The sequence below is a fragment of the Vulpes lagopus genome, chromosome 2 (assembly GCF_018345385.1).
Source record: "Vulpes lagopus strain Blue_001 chromosome 2, ASM1834538v1, whole genome shotgun sequence".
Taxonomy (NCBI): Eukaryota; Metazoa; Chordata; class Mammalia; order Carnivora; family Canidae; genus Vulpes; species Vulpes lagopus.
This window is the reverse complement of record NC_054825.1, coordinates 72,210,745-72,238,214: the sequence shown is the minus strand read 5'-3', so window position 1 is coordinate 72,238,214 and position 27,470 is coordinate 72,210,745. Positions and strand designations below refer to the sequence as shown.

The 27,470-nt window shown below is 38.5% G+C and overlaps 1 protein-coding gene across 3 annotated transcripts in view; it reads right to left on the bottom strand.

Annotated features, from left to right (window-relative positions):
* Window positions 1-4,164: 4,164 nt before the first annotated feature.
* Window positions 4,165-27,470, bottom strand: part of TTBK2 (tau tubulin kinase 2) — a 177,961-nt gene continuing 154,655 nt past the window's right edge. For all 3 annotated transcript variants that reach the window (XM_041744228.1, XM_041744230.1, XM_041744229.1), the window contains 5 exons: window positions 27,162-27,378; window positions 22,731-22,942; window positions 20,031-20,619; window positions 8,984-10,257; window positions 4,165-5,303 (listed from right to left, as the gene is read on the bottom strand). In XM_041744228.1, the coding sequence (XP_041600162.1) occupies window positions 4,841-5,303; window positions 8,984-10,257; window positions 20,031-20,619; window positions 22,731-22,942; window positions 27,162-27,378 (2,755 nt within the window). In that variant the 3' untranslated portion in view covers window positions 4,165-4,840. The remainder of the gene's footprint in view (window positions 5,304-8,983; window positions 10,258-20,030; window positions 20,620-22,730; window positions 22,943-27,161; window positions 27,379-27,470) is intronic.

Here is a 27,470-nt window from a genome sequence, read left to right as displayed (position 1 = left end):
TGATTGAAAAAAATCCAATGATATGATGTTTCCACACTCCTCTCCCATCTTCAAGGTGTACATTAGAGTTCTACTGGATGGGGGCAGGGAAGTGGGAGGTCCTCACCACCACCCGGGGGCTTCCATGTACCATGTCTTCCTATGTGGTCTGAGGACCGCAGCTGCTGCGTGTTCCCTTCTCTAAGTTAAGGTCTAAATCTGCACCTGGAACTCGGGTGAATATTGACATGTGGGGACTACCGTAGTGGTTATATGCCTCAATCCTGTAATACTTTTTGTGTTAAAACACAAACTGTACAGACCCAAACTCAAGAAAGTTGAACAATGCCCTGTCACCAACCAGTCTCTCTCTCCTCGGCGATACAGGTGCCAAAATCTGCCTCCCTTTAGGCAAAGTCCCAACACATCTGTGGTAAATGCTCATAAACAGAAGTGGGCAGAATATAAAAGAGTGAATGCAAACAACTTCATTCCAAAATACATGAACATGACAGAAAAAATGATTCCCTAACATACACCATGTTTTGATAGATATAAAGGCATGAAAAAAGTTTTAAATGTGAAAACTTTGATCTCCAAGACTAAATCTAGACTTACCTACAAATTTATATTCAAATGGCCAGAATAAGATGCATTTTTTTTCCCTAAGCCACTGAACTCTGAATTCCGGATCCTGTTTCTCCTATCACCAATTCCTAATGTTAGATTAAGAATGTAGTTCGCAGAACAAAGAATCCTCTGGGGGAAAAAAGCATCTGTTTTTAACTCAAAGCTATCGGGTATAGAAAAACTAATTATAGTTTTAACTATCTGTGCGTGGGTTTATAAAACATGCACTAAGTACACTTTTTCCTTGTAGATTGAATGCAACCATAGAAACATTTGCATAAAAATCTGTGGCCTGGAAGGAACCTCTGATGATTACCAAAGAACCTCAAGTTCCCCTAGTGGCTAGGAGCTGGATAGAAAGAGATACTGTACTAGTCCACCGACTCAGGAAGCAGCTGGGATTTGCTTAGTATTTTAAAGCAAATAATACAAAGCGGATAATGACAATAGTGGGTATCAATTATTTTGCTACTTATTCAGGACTGGAATGACTTGGCAACTTTTACAAAAAAACATTCACTTCCCAACATGCAACTTAAGAAACACAAATGTGCTGGTGCCCTTGTCCACAAAGCCAGCCTGCACACCAAGGTGGGAATGACAGCGCTTGCCTGAGACCTACCACATTCAAAGATGTTTACAGTCTGTGCTTTAAGGTTACATTTGATATGACCCAATTTGCCTTTGTTCGCTATACATTAAAGTTAAATGCCTTTATGCTGTGTAAAAGATTACCAGGTGAAATTTTAATATTTTAGCCAATCTGTATACCCTGGAGATATGGCAGCATAATGTAAGAAGAATGCTATCTACAGGGACTGAGCCCGTGCTAATCCATTTTCTACTCCATCCAAGTAATTCCAGAGACTAGACATGGTGGAGGAGAGGGGAGGGCAAGTAGGAGTAGGGTTGTCATTTTTTCATGAGAAGAGAAACCAGGAGGCACTTGATTTTCAAAAGATTATTTTAACTTTTGCCCCATGCTACACTTTTATAGAGTATAGTCTGGCTTGACTTTAATTAGTGGCCATGTCCCTCACCTTAGGTAAAATAACCCAACTGGTTTATAATTACTTGGATGATCCATGCTTGTCACTGAAATCTGAAATATGCCATACTAAAAAAAACTTAAAATAAATTAGAAAAATAAGGAACTAAAACAACAACAATAAATAAATAACCAACTCATTCCGTGTATCATACCTTAAAATAAAGCAAAACCAAAAATCCTGTGCCAAAAATATTTTTTGCTCAGGACTGCTGACTTCTCTTTTAAGCCTGAGACATTGAACATCAAAAAGCACAAACTATGCTTTTAAAAACCATAAAGTAAATCTCTATATAAGATAGTACTTTTAAGTGGACCTATTGATACATTTGATATAACAAGTCTGTTTTCTTTTGAAAGCATCCGAGCAGAAACATCTTTGGTTAACTCTTTCCTCTATTTGCAAAATAAAGTATTCTTATACACTGAGGCTATTTCTCTCTGGATCTGGAGTTCACCTAGTGCTATTTAGAAAAGGGGACAACATAGTGGCGGAGTTGGGAGAAAGACAAAAGAAACCAAGAGAGAGAAAATACCCAATTGCCATGTTGCCATCACTGCCTGTTTTGACCACCAGAAGAGAAATACCAAAAAGAAAAAGACACATACCACAATTATAGCCTCATCTGTTTTTCCAATGGTTATGACGGGCACATTTCTCAGGACAGGGGTCAAGATAAAAGCTGTGATAAAAGCTGGCTACTTTTAGTACAATTTCGCCAATACAACAAAAAAAGAAGATAATTCCTTAACTGTATATTACTCCACTCCCCCACCATCCAAAAAATAGTGAGGTGAAAAGAAGAATGTAGAATGGCAATTTTTAAGAGATTTTTTCTTTATATCAATTTATGTCAGACCCATGATTATCATCCTAGTTTATCCTCTTTAACCGTAAGGACAGAATTATGAGATTAACATGACAAATTTTTGAGCCAGTATTACAAGCACATACCAGTAATTTTTTCCCCTATTAAAATCTTTTAAAAGTGAAAATTAAATAACATATCTTGGCTTGGAGGCTGCCAACCCTTGCATTATACACAAAGAAGGCAAGAAGAATCTGAAGTGTCCCATGCCAAGAGCATATTTTCAGAAAATGAAGACAGGCAAGGCCCAAGTGTACACGAGGCACACAAAAAGGAATTTCACCATCTGTGATCTTGAAATTACAAATGGAGAATGAGAAAGAATGAGTTTATATAAGCATATGTTTCTCTATATATTTATAAATATTTATATCATTTACCATGAAGACATGCAAGTAGTGTTACAGCAACTATTGTACAATATAATACAGAATGACCGGTCTTCCAATATTACAGTTGCTTTAGTTAAACAGCAAATATATCTTATCTATGGCATTCCTCTGTAGTGCTTGAAACCGGAGAGAAATTAAGATTCCACACTATGCTACATTTTCTTATGAGATCGTTTAGGACTCAATAGTGTTTTGAGTTTTGTTTTTTGTTTTTAAAAAAGCTCAACACAGATAAAGAGAACGAGATAAGTTCAGTGCAGCTTCAGGGCAGCTTTGATGCAGCATTAGAATGTATTCACTTGGTGAGGAAATATACTTTTCTTTTTTGTTGTTTTTGTTTGTTTTGTTTTTTCTGTTTTCCAATTCAACCATATTAGGTTTGGCAGCAAACACAAGGTCAAAGAGAAAGCACAGATGTTTGCTAGAAGGCAAATTTCAACAGCAAGCAGACTGATTTACCTGACCTCAATAAGGTCTCTACAACACAAAACGCCTACAGAGTAGAAAAGAGCCCATTTGAAAAATCTAGCATAATTTACTTTTGCCTGATTTCTGGTAGCAGAAGAGTGAAATTAGAACAAATATGCACCTCCTCGTAGCTTTATAAATTGAGGTTACAAGGAAATCAGGTCCAAAAGCCCAAATATTCAAACTAAAGCACAGGAGAAGCAGGTAATAAAACATTAAAAGATAAATATTGAGCCTAAATTTATTTCCCCAGATACTCATTCCTTATTGGCTAAATGTATAAAATACAAAGTTTGAGGATCATAAGCCTCAACAACGTACCTAATTTCTTTCTATTTTTCTTTCTAAATCTCTAAGAGCATAAAGTCACATTCCACAGCATTGTACTTCCCTGGTATCATCTTGGAGGTTGCTATTGGAAATAGTCGGTATCTAGAAGACCTAAGAAAGCAAGGTCTGCTCTGGTTGGTCTTCCTTCCACAAGGACGAGACAAAGGGGAAGAAGGTTCTTTTGTCTTGAATGGTATTTGCCCCACTCTGTCCCTGTCCTTAAAGCAGTAATGCCTGCACAGTAAGCTCTGCTTACACTTCTTCCTTTACCTAAGTTTCAGTAGTTCTTTTTCACAATAAAAATATACTGAGTTAAAAACTGTTAACTGTTCTTTTTTTCTGCTCCACAGAAAAATATTAGGACACACACACACACACACACACCAAAAAAAAAAAAAAACAACAAAAAACCCACCAAACAAAAAAAAAAAAAATTAAAAAAAAAAAAAAAAAAAAAAAAAAAAAAAAACCCACCAAACAACTGGATTTGAAATTCTCAGCATGTGTTGCTAAAAGCATATTAGAATGTATTGTTAAAATAAGAGAAAGGAGATTGCATCAGGGGAGATATACTAACTTTAAAAACAGAAATCCAGGGAGGGTAGTAAAAGGTGTGAACTCAAACACACAAGCCACAAGTATAGGAGCACTGGCTCCCCAGCGTCAGACTTGTTATATACCCTCATATTAGAGCAATTCTGACTCTCCTAGGTTGGGAAGTTTTGAATGAAAATAATAAAACAAGAAGTTTCGCTTTTGCTATATAATCTCTGAGGAATGCCTTAAAAAAAACAGGCCAAACCCCTTAAAATTCCATTCAATTTCTTACTTCAATTTTTTTGTTTCAAAGGCAGCTAAAAAACGAGAAATCACTTAATCTTCCCCTTGGATTTTGCTGGATTGCCCCTTCCTATGCAAAGGCATTGATTCCTGATCTGCTTGCTGCCTGCCTTAGGTAATTCCTTATCATATATTTATGTCTTCTTATAAATAATTTATCATGTTACTTTCTTTTGCAAGAGAAGATCAACACTGATTTTTTTTTAAATAGACAGTACAGGGACACACATGCATCAGGTTTAGGAGGAAGATCTCACACCTTTCACAGAGATGCAGCCCGGCTCCTATCTGCTGAGTTTAGTGGCTGACTTACTCTTCCCCGGGGGGGCTTTAGTGCTGGCCGAGTGGTGGTGGAGGCTGCTGGATCCTTTCAGGCCATTCTTGCTGGGTTTGCAATGCTCCTGTTGGCAGGACCTCCTGGAAGAGGAAGATCCTGAGTGGCTGGGAGGTGACTTGCTTCTCCCCAGATGCGGGGATGAACTCCTCTGGTCATGGTGGGGCCGTCCAGCCCTGGATGGTGAGGAACTGGATGTGCGAGGCAAGGAAGAGCTTCGAGGAGAGGCACTGGGACTCCTGCGAGGGACAACTGGACTCTTGGGTGGTGTTTTTGGATTGTGAGGGGATCCTGGACTCTTGCACTGAGTAGTGCTCCGGGGTTTCTGAGATCCATTTTGAAGAATCTGGGCCAGGCGGGAGAAAAGGTCTGAGTCGGAATTGCTACTTCCTAGGACTTTGTATCTGCGGAGCCTTAAAAGAACACAGAAGAATTATTTTCATTTTAATTCAAGTGTATCCAGACATAGTGTCCTCATGACAATGTGTACAATGTGAGTCAAGCCAGCAAACACTGGAAACAGAGTTACTCTTTCACATACCAGTTGTATGACCCTGGACAAATTACTTAACCTCTCCTAGTGTGTATTTTTTTTTTTAAGTACAGTTGACATACAATGTTATAATAATTTCAGGTATACAGCACAGTGATTCCATAATTCTATAGATTACACAATGTTCACCACCGTAAGCTCTGTTACCATCTGTCACCATACCAGGTTATTATAAGACCATTAACTATACTCTTTTTTGCTGTACTTTCCATCCCTATGTCTTATTTTATAACTTAAAGTTCGTACCTCTTACTATCACCCCTTACCTTCCCTCCCACCCCACTCCCTCTCTGGCAACCAACAGTTTGTTTTCTGTATTTGAGTCTGTTTCTGTTTGTTTGGTTTATTCAGATTTCACATGTAAGTGTGAAAATGCCATATGATTTCACTTATATGTATTTGGTATCTGTCTTTCTCTAATTTCACTTAGTATAATACCCTCCAAGTCCATCCATGTTGTAAGTGGCAAGATTTTGTTCTTTTTTATGGTTGAGCAATATTCTATTATATTCTATGTACACACACACACCTACATCTTTACCCATTCATCCATTAATGGACACTCAGGTTGCTTCCATATCCTGGCTATTATAAATAATGCTGCTATAAACATAGGTGTGCATATATCTTTTCAAATTAAAAGAAATTGTTTTCTTTGGGGTAAATACCCAGCAGTAAAATTACTGGATTGTATGGTAGTTCTATTTTTCATTTTTTGTGGGCCATATAGTTTTCCATAGTTGCTACATAAATTACATCCTCACTAGCAGTGCATGTAACCGCTCCCGGCTTTTAATGGGAATACTATCTACCTCCCATGATTACTGAGCAGCCAAGAACACTGGCCCAAGTAAAGTATTTAGTTGGCTGTCTGCCATTCAGGACTTAAATATTGTTAGTCCCTTTCCTCCTAAACCATGTTTGCTCTCCTTCTTCTCCTTCTTCTTCTTCTTTTCTTCTTCTTTCTTCTTCTTCTTTCTTCTTTTTTCTTTCTTCTTCTTCTTCTTTTTTTTTTTTTTTTTACGTTTTTATTTAAGTAATCTGCACACCCAACATGGGGCTCAAACTCTCGACCCAAAGATCAAGAGTCACACACTCTTCTGACTAAGCCAGCCAGGCACTCTGGCATATTTATTCTTCTAATTTTAGGATCAACTTAATGAAATGTCTCTAGCATGTTGGTAAATGAGAAAGAGAGTAAAGCATTTTGTTTAAGGCTCCCACAACAGAAATTTGGCATGTGTATATGCAAACATTAAACCCCACAAAATATAAGTCTTCAACATAAAGTGTACTCTCCAACAGCAGGAACTGCAGATAAAAGTATATTTCAGGGCAGCCCCGGTAGCTTAGCGGTTTAGCGCCACCTTCAGCCCAGGGCGTGATCCTGGAGACCCGGGATCGAGTCCCATGTCAGGCTCCCTGCATGGAGCCTGCTTCTCCCTCTGCCTGTCTCTGTGTGTGTCTCTAATAAATAAATTTTTTAAATCTCAAAAAAAAGTATATTTCAACCACATTTAACACTTTGCAAAAGGAAAGAGTAGTCACTGGTTTCTCTGGGCCTCACTTTCTGTCCCTGACAATAGTCCAAGATTCAGGGTAGCTGGGTTTGGGTGCTGACTGCCCATCTTACTGGCAATTGAATTGGACCTTAGAATTCTAAATCTAGAGAATATTTATATGAACAGCAGTGTCTTCTCTACCCTAAACATCTGCCTTGGCCTAAAATCCATTCAGTTAAAGAATTTAAACCTCAAAGTGCTGACACGCCACTTCTTCTAGAAGGAAGTAGGAGAACTTCCAAGGTTGTATTAGCACCTGCAGGATATAGGGGCATAAATAGCCATCAACACCATCACAGGTCAGCAGCAAGCTAATTATTTTTTTCTCTGAATTCTCTCCTCTTCCTTTCTCACCGTCTATGTATTCTGACATGATGAAACTCATTCTGGTTAAGCCTACCCTTGTGGATCTTATAGTAAACTTTGAAGAATGAAATAAAATCCTCCTTCTGTGCCAGGACCTATGTGGGAAAGCTGAACTCCCCCTGAGTTCCCAGATGAGATCCAGGTTGGTCAGCTCTGTAATATTTGACACAATGTCACAAACTTGGATTGGTTACCAAGTGTTACTTTTAAGGGACATGTAAAGTGCTAAGTAATAAGTGATAATCAAGATTTGTTTGCTGTGGTCCAAAGCAGCCCAAGTTGCCACAGATACATTACCTCTATTAAGTACAGAGGATAAGCAGAAGGAAGAGGGGACCTGTGGCTACTGTTCATGGAATCACCTTTCCAAAATGTCTCAAATGACTGCTGTTTACTCATTGTCATTCTTCCTGTGGAAGTCTAGTCCCACTGGCACTTCAAATCCAATGCTTAGGCACTCTTAAACCTGAAACCCTATAGCAACTCAGAACTAAATTTACCTTAGCTAAGGGGAGCAAGTTCTGCTGCGTAATGATACAGACAGAATCTCACTTTAATATACTTCAGGGACACCTGGGTGACTCAGCAGTTGAGCATCTGCCGTAGGCTTATCGCATGATCCTGGGGTCCGGGGATCAAGTCTCATATCGGGCTCCCTGAGAGGAGCCTGCTTCCCCCCCTCCCCCCATCTATGCCTCTCTCTGTGTCCTTCACGAATAAATAAAATCTTAAAAAAAAATAATACACTTCAGAATCCATAACATGTGGAGACCTTCTGTTGTACTAACAGGCTATGGTCTTCATGTATTTTGATTTCCACCTTGTTTTTGTTAAGTGGCCATCCTTTTTTTCATTATTCTCCAAAGGTTTAGACCATTCTAGTCTGTGGAATGAGTAATTGCTCCACAAGGAAAGCACTCTTAACTGGTTTATCACCACCCCCCTGCCCAGGATTTTCCTCTCTCCTTTAAAATATAATCACACTGTGGCCAACTATATATGAGAATACTTCAATAAACAAGTATGCCATATAGTTAATATTAATCTAATACTTTTTATTATGTATGGATTTATGTATCATGAGACCTAGGGAAACTGCCTATAGGGTTTTTGTGTTTGTTTAATTCATTATAATCAGATAAATAGCACTGTTACCAGGGCCCACTCATCAATTTACAGACACAACCTTTTTCACTGGAATTTGACATCATAGTGATACCTGTTATAATGGGATTCTGACTAGAAAAAGCTGTAAAATTACTGAGTATCTAGCAGTTAAAATGGACTAAAAGAGAAGTAAACTATGTTATGTACTAACCAAGCCCTGCACAAAGCTCTACATGCATGCAACCTTATTTTATCCTCCCCCAAACCACGAGGCAAATAGAAGACCTATTTTATAGATGAGGAAACTAAGGGTCACACTGCTAGAGGGTGGGAGAGCTAAGAATAAATTTGGATCAGCATGACCTTGTCTACGGCTATAAGGCTTGGGGAAGGTAGGAAGGAAACAAGACGATGAGAAGCAGGCAACAAATAAATGAAACCACTGATATAATCAGACAAAGAAATAACACTGTGCACTTAACATAGTAAGAACACGGAACATTACCTGGCTTCTACTCCAGGCCTCGTGGGTGGCTTTCCTGGTGGTGGCCGAGGCAAGAACTGAGTTGAAGTTGCGCTGCTGACTTGATCTGTGTTGACCCAAGAAACTGGCCGTGGAATTTTGCTCTTTCTGGACTGGGAAATGATGGGTGACAAAAAGCTGTCTTCGGCTGATCTGCTCAGGTGTGAATCCACAGCCAGTCTTGAAAAGGGAGCAAAGACTTCCTCCTCAGAAAAGGGAGCAGGAACAGCGGCTAGTCTCTCCTCTAGCAATTTATCAGAGGCACTTGAGAGGTCCCCAAGGAAAGACTTGAGTTGCCTTTTTTCCACCAGAAGCCTGACTAGGTCTGGCTGATAAGCTTTCTTTTGGAGGAGCTTCTCTTTTGCAGACACTGGAGAGGAGGACTCAAAAGTTGAGTCTATCTCTTGTGCTAAAACAGGGATTCGGCTGTGTCTAGTTACAAAGGATGACCTAATCATATCCTTCCGGGATGGGGGACAATGTTCACTCTCTGAAACACAATGAAATAATTCTCCATTTCTAGGGGCCATTTTCTCCCTCTTACCCTCTTGGTGCAAAAAAGTAGACAGGTCTCCCTGCTGACCTGGCAAGTCTTCACTCCTGATGTCATCATCCTTAGATATCTTACTTTTTTGCATTGCTGCCACCTGACCTATCTGTCCTTCAACGTGTGGGTCAATGACTCGTGGAGAAATTTCTGAAGTTCCGACTGCCAGAAGCTTCATTATCTCCTGATTTTTGTCTTGATTTGGCACTACACTAAAAGTCTGTGTCTTTGTCACATCAAGAGGTTCAGTAGTAGCTGAGTGATCCCTTTCCACAGTTACCAAGTCTCCTGGAAGGGAGGCGATCTCAATATAATGCTGCCCTTTGCTTAACTTCTCATCTTCATTATCCAACCCTAGAAGATTGCTTTTCTCTTCGGTTTCCCTAGGGAGACTCTCAAATTCTCTCATAGCCAGTCTGTTATGGTCAGGAAGGTCTTTTGGTCCCAGCTCTTGAGATTTGTTACACTCTCTAATATTGGGTAACAAGTCATGACCAATATGATCTATCTGAAGCCCCAAGTCTGTTCTGCTTCCTCCACTAGGAGGTTCGCCCTCTGTTACAACTAGGCCAGAGAAGTTCTCCCTTGGAGAGTAAAGTTCCACTGTGGGTTCCAAGGGCTGAAGGTCTTTCTTCTCTGGCTGCTGACCATAGTGAAAGCTTCCTGAAGTTGACTGTGTGGATGCCACAGAAGGCCTAGGAATTGTAATCTGGAGAGACAGGAGAAAAAATATTATGCAATAATGTGAAATATAATGAAGATGAGTGGTTTGAAATTTCTCACTTCAAATTCTAATTTATAAGAGGAACACAGATGTTGACCAGGTCTGCCCAACTCATATTTCAAATGAATAATTCTGAATCAAAGTACATGACACTCAAGCTCTCCTACTCAGGAGCTATACAAAACAGTTTCCCTGTGGGCTCATCGCTGCCTTTTCTTTAGACTGCTTTGTGCTCTGGAAGACTGATCTCTATGGACTGCATGATCCAGGCTCCCCTGCCTTCTGCTTTCTGGCCTGGTTCGCCCAATGGGCAGTTCCAACAAAGAAAATCAGAGGAGAGAAAGGTCTGGGTATTATTATTATTTTTAAAAAGATTAATGTATGTATGTATGAAAGAAAGAAAGAGAGAGAGAAGAGAGAGAGAAGAGCAGAGGGAGAAGAACAAGCAGACATGGGGCTCGATTCCATGACCCTGAGATCATGACCTGAGCCAAAATCAAGAGTTGGATGTTCAAGCGACCATGCCACTCAGGCGCTCTAAGTAGTAATTCTCTCTACTTCCTGCCCAAGGGATGGCAGCTTTGGTGGTGGCTACATGCTACCACTTCTGGCCACCGCTGCTATCGCATGGCCCTTCTCCCAGCTTTTGCTCCCTCCTCTTCAAGATAGAAATGGCTCCCTCCACTGATGGTCCTGTTAGTTCTCTTAACTCTACCCACACATCTGTAAACAATTCTTTTCAGTAAATTCTCTCTAAGTTCCCTTGAGTGTGCCAGCTATTTTCTGCCAGAAGCCAGATACAGGATTAGAAGAAAAAAATGACTGGCAAATTATTGTACATTTAAAAGCTCTAGATTTACATTCTTTTCCTATAACGCCTATAAATCAAACAATGTTAGGAATATTTTATCTTTCTATAAGCAAAGACATACAAAGATGTTTCCTAATGTTTCATTACCTTCTTTAATTTTTTTAAGGTCAAACCTATGATAAATTAAATTCTACCATCCTTCCACTGAGGTCATTTCAATTCTATGTAAATGAGATTCAATGTCTAGTAAGAATGCCCTTTCTTAAGACTCCACATTTTCACATTTGTTAAAAGTAATATGTAAGGAAAAAAAAAAGACACTTAACGAGGCAGAAAATATCAACCACATAAACTGACACGAAAAAAAGCTTTTCTGAAAAATCAAAGTAGTTAATTACTTAATGAAGCTAATTTAGTTCTAGGAAAACTATGGAAATTGGTCTGAATTCAAAGCAAAATGAATTTAGAACTGTTCATGGGAGATTCTACTTAGACCCCACTTTAGTCCAAAGACATTAAGTAATCAATGTTGTTCCAGAGTCAGAGAAATTGTCTGGCTCTGTTTCTCTGTGTGTCAGGAATACAATTAGGTTTAAGAACATGTAAAGCTTGTCCTAAGCCCATCCCAGGAGAAAACACCAAACTAATGTCCTGAAATAGCTCTTGAATGGAACCAGTATCCTGAGGACCTTTAGGTTAGTTGAATAAAGACAGGCTTTTTGGATTCAGATGTGAAGTCTTAAAATAAAGCCCAGACTTCTAGGAAAAGAGAGTGAGTTCTAGAGGTGCTGTTGCCCTTCAGGAAGTTCCCTTATATTTGTTATCTCTTTCATTATTCTAAAATATATTCAGGCAGCAATTTTCTAGTATACATTAAAAATCATATTAAAACCTAAAATGTACAGTTACTTACTATTCAAAATATAATTTTTAAGACCTGAGAATGATGGTGGTAAGAAAATCAGGTAAGAAGTTATAAAAATGCCAAAGAACAAGAGACATGACTCTATCTACATTCAAAATAAACCAACAGTCACTTCATTATTATATGTAATTCCAAAAACATCAGCCAAAATAAACTCAGCACTGTTTACAAAAATAATAGTCCACTGCTCTTCTGAGATTGGAATAAGGGAATCCATGCCCTTCTGAGCTTAACTCATCTTAGATTCAGAATATAAAAGGATGTGTGTATGTGATCTGACAAAAGGGGTGACAATCTTGTGCACAGAAAAGATACAGAAACCTCCACACAGGATAATCTATTTTCCTGAAAAAGATTCTGAGCAATTACAATAAAGTGCATAAAATACTCTCATATAATATTTGTACAGTACTTTAAATTTCTAAAATATTCCTAAAATCATTTTTATTAATTCCATTTCATATCTGCCCTATATTTTAATTGGGTGCTATTATTTATACAAATTTCACAAATGAGGAAAAAACATGGTCAAAAAAAAGTTGGAGAAAGATCTTAAGGATTTTGAAAGTCATGCATAGCACAGCACAGCCTAATGACATGCATTACACTCAAATGAAGTCTGGAAAAGAGTCTGCATAACTATTGTCTGACGAGATAAAAGGATAAAAGCCAAAGATCAATAGCTAAATATAGAAAAAGGAAGACTAATTCTAATTATAGCTGAAAAGAACTTTCTTAACCTTAGACTACAAGCCACAAAAGTAATTTCCATACTTGGGACACTTTACAAACAGATTAAATCAATGATCTTCCAGTAAGCCAGATGCATCTTTTCTATCCTTAGTTTCTATAATTCACAAACATTTCATTAAGGCATGAGTTCACTCCTTCTGTTCTCTAACTGTATAACGTAAATACCTTTTTACAGAACTAGGAAATGACTGCGATATTTTCCATTTCTTTCATATTAGTTTTACTAACGACTGCTACTCAGTTTGACTAGTATCAGCCTCATCACTTTTTAGTTCACATAAAGCAGCTTCGTTATTTATAATCACCCAATGTTTACAACAGGCCAGAGAGCAAGAGACAATAAACTGCAAACTGACAATGATTTACATTTAGCTTATACATAATTACCCATTAACTTTTATCTCACTCAAGGATTGTAATGTTATTAATAAAAACAGCCTCTCTTCCAAATAAAAGGTATGTAATACATGAAATATCTAGATCTCATTTTGGTTTTTTGACAAATTATTTATGAGATATAGGCAGAATAATCTATTGGTTCCTACTATAGCCAAGAATAACAGAGTTACATGAACACATTCCTGGTCTATTAAAAAACTTAAATTTTAAGGATTCACATTTCTTTGGGCCATTCAAATTCCCCAAAGACTTCTTTTGTTTAAAACATCTTTACATGATACTTTATACAAGTGTTGAAAATTATGAATAAAACACTATTACTGAACCATGTATCTATCACATTTTTATTTTTAGAGAGTGCAGAGCAGTGATAACATCTGAGTAATAAGAGGCCCTGCATACTAAAAGAATGTCCCCCTCTCTCTTTACCCCGATTGTTTACTCTGACCACATTTATGCTGGTTACTATGGTTGAAGATGTTGCTATACTGTGACTTGGCTTACAGATACAGGGGCTAGTGGGAGGAGGAATGGAGCAGGCAGCAATATGCCACACGGGTGGAGAAAACTGAAAACTGGAAGCCTCAAGACCTAAGTCAACAAAAAGGAGAAGCTGCCTTTTCCCTTCCCATGTTTTCCCACTCCTCCGAGAGACATTCATCATTAATAGTTACAGTGCATTTTGTAGGATTTGAACCTATAAGGATTTTGTGGGGATACTAAAAATCATAAGCAAGGCACAGCTCACACCCAAAGATTAGAAGTCATAGAAAAAACAGACTGAGGGATCCCTGGGTGGTGCAGCGGTTTGGTGCCTGCCTTTGGCCCAGGGCGCGATCCTGGAGATCCGGGATCGAATCCCACATCGGGCTCCCGGTGCATGGAGCCTGCTTCTCCGTCTGCCTATGTCTCTGCCTCTCTCTCTCTCTCTCTCTGTGTGTGACTATCATAAATAAATAAAAATTAAAAAAAAAAAGAAAAGAAAAAACAGACTGAAATAAAAATATTTTTGGCTGGCCTGTAATTACACACCACACACATGACTACAGGATGTCATGGTCAATTTTCAAGACTCTTCATGCAATATTGGAAGACACTTGCCAGTTTAAATCTAGTTCAACTATTCCCAACTTGCATAACCTACAGATTTCTATCATAGCATGTATAACACTTAAATTGTTTCCCTTTACTAGCCTGCTAGCCTGAAGACCCTTGAAAGCAGTGAGGAGACTCACTGGGCTTTGAATTCTTTGATGTCTAATGCAGTACTTGACACACAGTGAATGCTTGACAATTTTTGAATACATGATTGAATCATTATCACTGGATACTTGGGTCCTTTCCAGGAAGCCTCTCCCAAGTGGTATAGTCCAGTCTATTATTTGAATAATATAATATTCAATATTGAATAATAACTTCACAAATGGGCTTTCATGACTTCCCAAATCAGTCCATAAAATTTCTGGTCTTTTCTCTTCACAGACTGAATTATACTATCATATGTAATTTCAGAGATATAATCACATACAAACAAAACTTTCCTATAATTATAATGACCAAATTTTCCAGATCAAAAATAGGTAACCATGGTCAGACGGAAGACATACGGCCACTCCCTAGTCAAGGTACCTGAAGATCAATGCAGATTTCTGCTGCAAAATCCATTTCAAGTTAACAGGTGGCAATTATTCCTGAAAGTCTTTATCTTTTCACATGATTAAAGTATATACCATTAATACATTACATGAATCATTCCTTTTTTCAATGGAGGCTCTGAGTAACTCCATGAGCTTCCATAGAGTCCCTCTAGTTTACACAAGGACTCTAAACACTCAGTGGAACACATTTTACTGAGAAAGCCACATGAAACTACTATTTCAAATAAGCTGTACCACTAAAATGTCTCTCAAGTTCTCACTGCAATTTTCACAGTTCAACCCTTCACCGTATTTGCTTGGATTAATGCCAAAGTGCCCTCACTGGCTGCTGCCCCCACCCATTCTCTCCCACTCAGCTCCCAAACAGCATGTTACTCCCCTCCCCCAGTCTTATCAGTTTCTTGTAGGAAAAGGCACTTAGATTCTAGATCGCATATTTAAATACTCTGAAGTCTGGTGCTTCCAGGCTCTACACCCCTGCATATACTACTGTATTCTCTGCCTGACACCCCTGCATCTCTCTCCACCGAACTAACATGCTTCAGAGTCCTCTTACTTTTAAAATGAACCTTAATCTTCCCAGAAAAAGATTTTTAATTTTTATTTCCTCCCCAATTATGAAAGTAGTTTTAAACATTTCAGTTTTCATGGTTAAAAAAATAGAAAATAAAAGAAAAGCTCAGAAAATAAAATAAAACAAAAACACCCAATATCACACTCCCCAGTCCTAGGCAGGCTATCTGTGTCCTCACATTTGTGTCCATGGTTCCACTAGAATCAGTTCATGCTGTTTAAGGTAACTGTTAGACGTAGGCCTTTGGTGCCAACTGTTTATCCTTGGGGTATAGCATAAAGCCTGGAATTTAGGAGACAATAGAACTGAAGGAATAGAAAGATCAGAATTAAGGAATGCAATCATTGCTGATCTGAACTTTATAGTAGTCGTTTTGGTACTCCTGTAAATACAGTCAGAGGAATCCTCTTAATAGAAGCTATCAGACAGATCACAAAAAATTTACATAACTCCTTTTCATTTTGTCCTGCTCCCACTATGTACATTATTGTACACCCCCTTCTTCTTCTCAATGTCCAAGAAACAAGTCAGTGAGAAAATTCCTTCAGAATGTTGATAATCCCCTGGTGCAAGGAACAGAACAGATTATTTCACTGTCCTATGGCTTGATGTCATCAGTGCAAAAAAGGATAATATTCTCTCTGTTTGCTCCATAGAGTTGTTGTTAGAATCAAATAGGAAAGTATTCTATGAAATATAAATATAAGATAATATGGTAGCCAGTCTCTATGATGGTCCCCAATGACCTCGGCCCCCTAGTATTCATTTTATATTCCCACCCACATTGTAGCACGTTTGGTCTGAGTGACCAACAGAATACAACAGAAGTGATGGTATGCCCCTTCTGAGATTAGGTTATAAAAGAAACTATGGCTTCTATCATGGTGGAGGCCTGTTCGCTCTACGACCCCAACCTCTCCCATGTCTCGGTCTCTTTCTCTCCTGATTTAATGGGAAAGCCAGCTGCCATGTCAAGAATGGAGAGACCCATGTGGTAAGGAACCAAAGTCTCTGGCTAACAGCAACTGAGGAACTGAGGCCTGCCAACAGCCATTGGGTGCGCCTGGAAGTGGATCTTCCCATTTTGGTTGAACCTTACAATGATTTTAACCTTAGGTGACAGCTTGACAGCAACCTCATGAGAGACCCTGAGGCAAAACCATCAGATTGAACCACTCCTACACTCTTAACCCTCAAAAACAGTGTGAAATAACTGTGTTGTTTAAAGCTGCTAAATTTGGGGTAATCTGTTACACAGCAACAGGTAACATAGTAGAGGTATTATTTCACATTTATATTACTTCCAAAGGTAATATTAAAATGAAGCACTTGCTTTCTATTTTAAGATTTTATTTATTTACTTAACAGAGAGAGAGAGCATGCACAAGCAGAGGGAGTGGTAGGTAGAAGGACAAGGAGAAGCAGGGTTCCTGTCAATTAGGGAGCCCAATGTGGCACTCAATCCCAGGACCTGGGGATTATAACCTGAGCTGAAGGCAGATGCTTAACTCACTAAGCCATCCAGGTGGCCCAAGTACTAGCTTTCTAAATGACCATCTAGAACCAAGAGATCATGTGGTATAATCTGCCTTGATACTCAGTATTTCAAAGAACTCTTCCAATTCTACATTACTTTTCAAATCTAACCTTCTGTCTACCAACAGTGATTACTCAATGTCACATATGAAACTGGTCACATTCTTTCCACAGTTCCTGCCACTCTGGACCAGGAGTCAGACTTCTTTTGGAAACAGTTCATTTTCTTTTGTTTTTCTTCTTGACCCTTGTTCATTTATGCTAGCTTAATTTTGTCTCTCCATTTTCTAATCAAAACAATTCACTATTTTTCTCTTATAAGCCAAAGGATGGTCTAATTTACCCCCTGTAAATCCATGTTGTTTAGCATTGTTTTAGAAATGACTGACAGTGGGCCAATTTCAACACTCTTTACCCAAGGAAAAAATTTTAATTGCCAACACAGCCCCAAACCAATTTCTTTCAAATTTAAAAAATGTATCCATTGGGATCCCTGGGTGGCGCAGCGGTTTGGCGCCTGCCTTTGGCCCAGGGCGCGATCCTGGAGATCCGGGATCGAATCCCACATCGGGCTCTCGGTGCATGGAGCCTGCTTCTCCCTCTGCCTGTGTCTCTGCCTCTCTCTCTATCTCTCTGTGACTATCATAAATAAATAAAAATTAAAAAAAAATGTATCCATCTTTCAAAATCTATCATCTAAAAATTTGACAGACGCTATTTGATAATTAATGGTTTCATGTATTTGGGTAAGGGAAGTCCTAACTAATGCTTATTAATCTGCACTAAGAAACAAAGAGGCTGCTGAAGTTCTCATCGGTTAATTTACTATGCCAACTATGCCTGTAATATAGTTAAATTTTGCTTTGTCCATTTTTATGGTTCCTACATATTTTTTAAAAAATATTTATTTATTCAGAGAGAGCGAGAGAGAGGCAGAGACACAGGCAGAGGGAGAAGCGGCTCCATGCAGGAAGCCCGACATGGGACTTGACCCCGGGTCTCCAGGATCACACCCAGAGCTGCAGGTGGCGCTAAACCGCTGCACCACTGGGGCTGCCCGGTTCCTACATATTTTAAAACATCAGTCATGTTTTTTTTTTCATGTCATCATAAAAGAGAAACAAGCTTGAGTGAAAAAGATACAGACTAAACAAAGTGTTTCCTATCAGAAAATTTAAAATATTCAGATAGCCCAGTAATACGTTTTAGCGTGTTATCCAAGCTAGAACATATAATCAGAGTTGCTAGAGATGTAGAGACGCTAATTGGCAATACTCCCTATTTAGTGTGTCTGTAGTAAATTAGGAAAATAATAACATCTGCTTTGCAAAAGTAAACTCTGAATTTAAGCTCAAGAAGAGAATCAAGATAAATATGTTTTTCACCTAATCCCCCCTAAGTGAAGGAAATAGTAAGTTTATTACCTTAGACACAAATATACAAGTGATACAGCTGACATTTCTTTAGAGAACTTCAGTTAAGAAAAATATTTTTATTTAAAGATACCTGAAAATGAAGTCAAACATATAATATCAAATATATGAATGCAAGTCTTTCAAGAATTTGACAGAGAAAATGTTGCAGGTCGTGTATGAGAACCATGCCAACAAGGCAAAAACTACAAGTGGAATCAAGGTGTTAGAAGGCCTCTTTGAGAGGAAGCACACCAGAATGCAGCAGAAAAATGCCTGAGCGGCAGTGAGTGCACAGCATGAAACAGGTGACGAAAAGAAGAAACTGAATGTGGGGAGATGGAAAGAGGGAATGAAACAGTAAAGAGGAATTTGGGAGGAAAAGGGATAAGGGGGAGGGAGGAAGGTGGCTGGGTTTGCCTCTAGTCCATAGGTTACTGTGCATAATTTGTAAAAGGATCCTCCTCAAAGAGGAAACAGACATGCACAAAGATGCACAGTCTGGGCTAGATTTCAGCCCCTACTTGCTCCCTTGGCTAGGCCACTTCATTCAGTGAACCTGTATAACTGTACAAAGCAGTCCTGGAAAAGAAGGAAAGACAAAGTAACTCTAATGAAGAACGAAGCAGGCATTTATTTTCCTATGTTGAAGTGCAGGTGAATTCCTACAGAGCTGTACAGAAAACCAAATTTTGTTATTTTCTCTCATTGTTTTACACCTGCATTTGGAATTGTGTTCTAATAAAAAACATTTCAGCTAATAAAAAACAACAATGTTGTTTCTGGTGAGTTGGAAGAGAGGGCTGCTAAATGATTATGAAATTTAAGGAAATCTGGGACTCCTGCTTATGGAAGGACAGATGTACCTGTCCTCAGGTTGGAGCCAAAGACCTGTGTACACAGTTTCCTTACTGCCAACATATTCGGCTTTTCCAGGGCTCCTGTTGCTCACCATCATAGGGGCATCACTGCTCACTGATAATAAAGGGTGAAGGTGTCTCCAGCTGAATCCCCAAACTGAGAGTAAAGAGGAGTTTCTTCAAAATGTTCCTTTGCAGAAGACCTTAGTCACAACTATTTTCAGCTACTTGTTAAAATGCAGACCCCTGGGTTCACTCTAGCCCAGGCCTACTGAAGCAGAAGCTCTGGAAGAGAGGCCAGAACTCTGTATTTTAGAACAATGGACAGACATTAAAGCTGGAAAACTGTTTAAGAGTAATGTAAAATATGACAAATTTCTCTGTGGAGATTACAAAAAAAAAAAAAAAAAAAGCAACAGAACAAAGAGAATCAAGCCTAGGCAAGTGTATGCTATAAAGTAGAAACCACATTTACCTTCCTCACCAGATTTATAATGTAGAGATTAAAAATCTCTAGGATGACAAATTTTTAAAGTCATATCTAAATGCATAGATAGATAGCTCTTGTGGTCTAATTATAAATGTTGTTCTAAAATTAGGTTATAATGACACTTCATGTGTTGAGTCCATCCTGATAGGACTCACTTGTTTTGATAATTTTCAAAATGGATGACTGAGTATAGAATTTAGTCCCAACATCACTCCCTACCCACCCCCCTTCTGCCAAACTTAGGCATCTGCTGAACTATCTTAGTTGATCAACTATTAGTTCTTTTTAAACAGCACCTTGAGTGGATAATAGAGAAAAAGAATAGCAACAAATCTCTTACCGCTGTGAGGGGTCCTTCTGCTTGCGCTTCCATCGGACTTGTGGGCGTCACTGTAATAAACTGACTGGCAGCTCCAGCCTGTAGTTCTAGCCTATCTGTGTACTGTCCTGAAGCAGCAGTGGCAGGGCACTCCCCAGAAAGTACTAAGACCACACCTGAGGTTTCTTTCTTTAAATGATCACTTTCTGCCCAAGGACCCAGTAGAAGCTTCTCATCTTGAGGTGATTCCTCCAGGACTTGAAGTACTTCAGGCTCTTCATCAGAAGGGCTTCCAGTTATTTTATGGCCTAAAGCCTCATTTGTCCTGAAATCCCGAAGGTCCTGCTCCTTGTCCACAATCACCCATTCTTTGGAATCAACCTCCTGCTTGCAGGAGCTCAAGTTAACTGCTATAAATCCATTGCTGGCACCGCCATCTGCCTGTTCAGGGGTGTTGGCAGAGGCAGGCTTAGAAGCATCTGGAAGATATTCTTCATCATAGTGCCAGATGTGGTCAGTACGAGACACAGCAGGAACACAAGGCTTATGAAGCATAGCAGGGAGAATAGATTCCTTTCCTCCACTCGAATCTTTCTGCATTTTCTCCAGGCTTTAAAAACAGAGAGCAGTTACTCAATTGCTCTAGGAAAATATTTATACACAACCTATAAGCTCTACACAGAACTAATATTCACACACATGTGACAGAATAATGTATTAATAAAGCATAAGGAAGCTTTCACAGGCTGATAATGTTCTTCTCCACCTGTCATAATCCTGTTTTAGAAGATGGAACCCACAGGAGGAAGATGGCTCTCCTGCTGCAGGGCAGTCTACTCAGGCTGACTTATGGGATCTCTTTCACCTTCTCTTTACAAATTCAATCACACTGCCCTCTGCTCTCTCTGAGGGACTGAGGCAGAACTTAGCTAAGGGGATTTTGCCTCACCAGAAGCTCTATAAAAGGAAATGAAGAAGCTAGTATAGGAAAGGAAATGAGAAGCTAGGCAAATACTTCATGTGTTTTGTTTTCACAGACATATGTAAATGTACACTCCAAGTAAACTCCAAAGGCACCGCTAGCTATTACACCTTCTCAAGCATGCCCAGCCCACTATGTAGCAGCAGTGCACACAGTGGTACTGGGTGGCGATGGGGATGACACAAGGAATATCGTTTGGGTGGATGAAAAGGCAACTGACACTGTATACAAATCTCTCTGCTGGCTGAGGGGCAGGCAATGGTGTAAACATTTGGCTGCATTGGCTTCTAGGAACTGATCTCAACTTCAGGGAAACAGTTTAAGCAGTATGTTTTCTCCCTTCCAAGTTTGCAGTTGGGTGCTCTCATTGCTTCAACTGTTTCCTATCCATTCTAGGTTCTGGCCTGAGTTCATTTCCTTAGATTACTTCTGTTTTCTCAATGCTGTCTTACTTCTCAGCCCTTTCCTCAGCATGGACTCTCTTTTTGGTTTCATTCTTTTATTAAACTAATTCTTTACCAAACTAAGCTTTCATCCCTGTTGCATTTACGTATTTATCCCTAATCTTAGCACAACTCAAAATGTTTAAGCACTGCCCCAACTCCAATCCATCCTTTTGATCATATCAATGTATAGACACAAGCTTCTATCATGTAGCTATGTGGCTGAATAATTACTATGTAAGGAAAAATACACATATATGAAACACTATAAAAAAATAGAAGCTAGATTAGATTAATCTGAATTCTTTGGACATAGTAACTACTATGTTAGTCAAATACATGTTCCTTCTAACCTAACATTTCATTGCCAATAGCAGCCACCGTGCCTATCATTAGTCACTCAGTTCTGAATATTACTGCAGCCTTCTATAATTCATAAATATATCCCAAATTCTTTTTAAAGTTCCATTTCTGTCTTCTGTTATCAAAATTTGGGAATAATGGGACTTACAAACATTAACTATAGTTATAACCTATAACCTTTGGAGAACTATATATAGTTCTCCAAAGTTTCACCTTCCCTTCTTTCTAGGAAGAATGATATACTTATTCATGTCTATTTTTCCTACAGTACTCACTCTTAGAAGTCCTACATTAAAATGAATTGAACTGCCTGCCCCTTGTGTATAAATTACTGGTTTCCCTCATTCACATACTCCCCTTCCTTTCTATAATACCTTCTTTATAATGCACTCTCTAACCCTACACTGCATCTTCTCATTCCAATAAAAGAGATCCCTTATAAACAAAAGAAGTTCAAAATGTTCATTTAACTTGTACCTGGTAACTCATGAAGCTACCAACTCCCACTGCTAAGCTCCCAAAGCCAAAGGTTATCTTATAACATTATAAGACAATTCATGTTAAGAATCACGATAATTAAAAACACAGATGGAGATAAGAATTTAATCAAATCAGTACCACAAAAATGCAAAAAATTCTTTTTTTTTAAGATTTTATTTATTTATTCTTGAGAGACATAGAGAGCGAGAGGCAGAGACACAGGAAGAGGGAGAAGCAGGCTCCATGCAGGGAGCCTGACGTGGGACTCGATCCTGGGTCTGCAGGACCAGGCCCTGAGCTGAAGGCAGCGCTAAACCGCTGAGCCACTGGGGCTGCCCAAAAATGCAAAAAATTCTTATTTCAAAGACTATGTAATAGAAATTATTAATTATGATGATGATGGTTATTATATTATCTTAGTAGCTTTAACGAAAAAGAAAAACTATTTTATACCAGGTCTCAAGAAACTTGTCAGTATCTGGCTTTGGCTCCAGTGTCAGACGTTTTTCCAGCTCAAAGCTGTGGATGGAACGTAACTTCCGCACCAATGGAACATCTCTATCTGGCTGAGTAATCTCTGAGCGGACACGGATTGGTGAACCAAGGCTTGGAGCATTCAGAATACCATTTACTTGACCGTGGCTATTCTCTTCTTCAGTAGCAGCCTGGAGAAAATATTAAAGAAAACCATGAAAAACATTCAGATGACTATATGTATAGCAATCATTGAAGTATTTCAAAATAACATAAGCAAATGCTTGGACAGTTTTTTCAGAAATCAGGATTTTTGGATAACTGATATCATTACATGTCTATAACCCTTCATAAAATGAGTTTTCTTAATTTATTCTCGCTTTAGTATTATTTGGTTTTTATATTTATGGTACAAAGATAAATAGTCTAAAAATGTTTACCCACCTTGACTTTTTATATTATGTCTAATGAGATGTTTGGAGAACTCTGTTCCACTAAACTAAAAATAAAACCTGGAAAGGCCATTTTCTTTGAGACACAAGTGGTCTCACAACAAGTAGGATGGGTCACCAAATCTGAATACCCACCCTCTTTAAAAAACAAGTGAAAAACCAAACAAAAACAGGAAAACCTGGAACTAGGACAATAAGGAGCTGGGAAGAGCAGAAGGAAGTTAAATATGATGCAGCTCTGAGCGGTGGGGCTGCCTAAGGACAAATGCCCAGAGCAGTACACTTACCAGGGAAATGAAACTGACCCCAGTAGTAGGGTGAGAGAGGGAAGCCTGGTATGTCTATTTTGATTAGACTCTCAGGAAGATGCCCAATTGTTCTCTGGCTACCAACAGAAGCAAAATACAATATTCTCTGAAGGAAGGCTTCCCCAATCCCTAATTTAGGTCTAGAGGACTGCCATTAATTACTAATGAATGAGTAAAACACTAAAGATACTCAGACATACAGGAAGGGATGCCACCATGACTAAGAGCAGAAATAATAATAATAAACATTTAAAACTCCCTAAGACATGAAGGGGGCCTGGGTGGCACAGTCAGTTAAGTAGCTGACTCCTAGTTTTGGCTCAGGTCGTGAGATTAAGCCCCAAATTGGGTTCTGCGCTCAGCATGGAGTCTGCTTAGGTTTTTTTTTCTCTCTCTCTCACTCTGCCTGTCCTCTCTTATCTCTCTCAAATAAATATATCTTTAAAAATAAGAAATTCCCAAAGATATATTAAACTTATTACCCAGAAAAAGCCTAAGTTATTAAACAGTGAACTAGAAAACATAGCAAAAGAAATCACCTAGAATGAAGCACAGCAAGGAGAAGATAAAATTAAGAGATTATATAGGAGAATGAGAAAGCATATGTTTACTTAAAGTTCAGGATGAGAGGACAAAAAGAATGAATCAGTGGAATTAGTTTGATAGGGAAGAACTGGACATCTGGCAGAAATGACACAAAACTATGATTCAAAGATTCAGGAAACATAAGATATCCCAAGCAGGATAAATAAAAAGAAATAGAAGCCTACACACACCATAGTTAAAATGTAGAACACCAAAGACAAAGAGTAAAGTTAAAAAGCAGCTAGGAAAAAAAAAAAAAAAAAGCAGCTAGGGAGCAAAGATGGAGGGCAATGGATTATCTGAAAGAAAAGAAAATTAATAGGAGTAACAGACTTTTGAATACCAATCATTGAACTCAGAGGAAAAATGTCAGTCAAAAATGTTGAATCTAGCATAAACTCTCTTGAAAGAGTGAGGCTAAAATAAATACATATATGTCTAAGTAAAATTTAAGAGTGCTCTCAAAAGACCTCAACTAAGGGAACTTCTAATGGAAATACTTCACGAAGAAACACAGCAAGTCCAGGACTTCCAAAAATGCAAGGAAATGGTAAACATCTTTGAAAAATCCACACAAACATTACCGATATAAAAGAACAATACGAGGGCAGCTGGGTGGCTTAAGTAAGCATCTGACTCTTGGTTATGGCTCAGGTCATGATCTCAGGGGCATGAGATCAGGCCACATGTCGGGCTCTACACAGAGCATGGAACCTGCTTAAGATTTTCTCTCTCTCTTCCCCTATACCATTCCCCAACCCCCTCTCTCCTTCTCAAAAACAAAACAAAAAACTCATAGTAATAATCTAATTTGAGTAATGTTTGTGAAAAGGAAGGAATTAAAAAATAGAAGAAAACTAAATACAGATTAAATAGTGGTGATGGGTAAAAGATAGTAACAAATAAGTCAGCTCTATGTCAAGTGCCATTTCACACTCTCATACACACAGATACCCGTGTGGGCTGGCAACTGAGAATATCACTAGAGATTTTTTTACTATAAGAACAGGTTTTGCTTCTGATGTGATAAAGACAGCCACAGTTGACATTATAAAAACCTGACACTGACTCCCTGACTACTTTTCACTACTTATTCCTGACTAATATTAGTCCAGATAGGGTTTTTTCTTTTTTAATAGTTCATTTTTAAAAATTTTTTATTTAAGTTCAATTTAGTTAACATATAGTAGTTTATTGTTAGTTTCAGGGGTAGAATTCAGTGATTCAGCAATTATATATAACATGCAATGCTCATCAAAACAAGTGCCCTCCTTAATGCCCATCACCCAATTACCTCATCCCACTTCCCCTCCAACAACCCTCAGTTGGTTTCTTATAATTAAGAATCTTCTGGGGGATCCCTGGATGGCTCAGCAGTTTAGCGCCTGCCTTTGGCCCAGGGCACGATCCTGGAGTCCTGGGATCAAGTCCTGCGTCGGGCTCCCTGCGTGGAGCCTGCTTTTCCCTCTGCCTGTGTCTCTGCCTCTCTCTCTCTCTCTCTATCATGAATAAATAAATAAATAAATAAATAAATAAATAAATAAATAAATAAATAAATAAATAAAAAAAAAAGAATCTATTGTTTGCCTTCCTCTCTGTTTTTATCTTATTTTATTTTTCCTTCCTTCCCGTATGTTCATCTGTTTTGTTTCTTAAATTCCACATAAGAGTGAAAGCATCTGGTATTTGTCTTTCTCTAACTGATTTATTTTGCTTAGCATAATACCCCTCTAGTTCCATGCACACTGTTGCAAATGGCAAGATTTCTTTTTTTTTTTTTGATGGCTGAGTAATAATCCCGTGTGTGTGTGTGTGTGTGTGTGTGTGTGTGTGTGTGTGTGTTACATACTACCTCTTCTTTATCCATTCATTTCTTGATGACATGGGCTCTTTCCATAGTTTTTGGCTATTGTGGATATTGCTGCTATAAACATTGGGGTGCATGTACCCCTTTGAATCACTATTTTTGTATCCTCTGGATAAATACCTATTAGTGCAATTACTGGGTCATAGGGCAGTTCTATTTTTAACTTTTTGGGGAACGTCCATATTGTTTTCTAGAGTGGCTGCACAGTTTGCATTCCCACCAACAGTGTTAGAAGGTTCCATATACAGCTTTTTCAACAGTCAGACCATAGTGTAGTATGTCACATCTAGGCAGAGACTGTTTTTACAAAGTGACTCCTATGACTGGATGTGTATACTGTTAATTTTTTTAATTATTAAGTTTAACAATACAGTATATATCTTGTCTGAAGACAAGCCAAGCTCTTCAGAAGTGATGAGTCTCTTCAAGATATATTTCATAAAGCATAACTAGCCAACTTTCTATCAGTCACGTTAACAAGTATGAGCCCAAAGTCTCATTTTACACCTATAAATTTAACTTCCATCCCAACTAAACCTTTATAAAATCATAAAAAGCACCAAAACCTAACTGGTTCATAATTCATTGCCCTTCCATTCCCATTTATTTTCATCTTATCTTCTGTGAAGATTGAAATGACAAGGACAGTAAGATCAAAAAGAAATTTGGGGATAATCTGCCCAAGATTACTAAAAATTAATCATTTAATTCAGAAATCTGTATCTCTCCCCATACTTACAAGTGGTCCTGCTTACAATCCTAAGGAAGAAAAAATCATGTCAATGATTCAACATCCTTTGTCAGCTCATGATCAGTTCAATGCTTTCCAATTCTAACCTTCACTTCCCCAACTCTACTTGAGACAATTCTCAGGATGGGTACTCCTAGTTCCACAGGTCTATACTAAAGAAAGGGCCCAGAGTTTTGTCACATTTTTTAGAAAGATTATTAACTTCTGATCTAGAGATGTCTCTTCTTATAGTATTAGTGTTATTTTTTTTAATGCTTTCACCTTTTCCACAAAATACAAGATGAACATTAATGCTTAGTGTGTATATCTGAATGCTATGGGCAAAATTAGCCAATAAAATGTTCTATTCCTCATTCAAAATTAAGAATCTTGATACTTTGCCATAGCAACAGAAGAAAAATATTAAGCACTTAGGAAAGATACCTTTTCTATGCAAGAAATACATACCTTACAAATCCCAAGCTTTATTTTATTCCTGTTGGCATCCATCTCTTCCCAGACATCCTTCTCCTGGGGACGTGGGTGTCCCAAAGATCCAGGCAATTTATCTGGTGACACACCAACAGGGATGCCATTCTCTCCATCACTAAGCTGTTCATCTGGAAACACTTCATCTGTATTTTCCCGAAGCAAGTCTCCTGGGATGGGAGTGGCATTGGCAATTCTAAAAATGTGGAGTGAAAAAAAGGTAGAACTTAAAAACACCAGAATCAAAATTACTATGAGACTACCCTACATTTTGTTTCTGAACTTAAA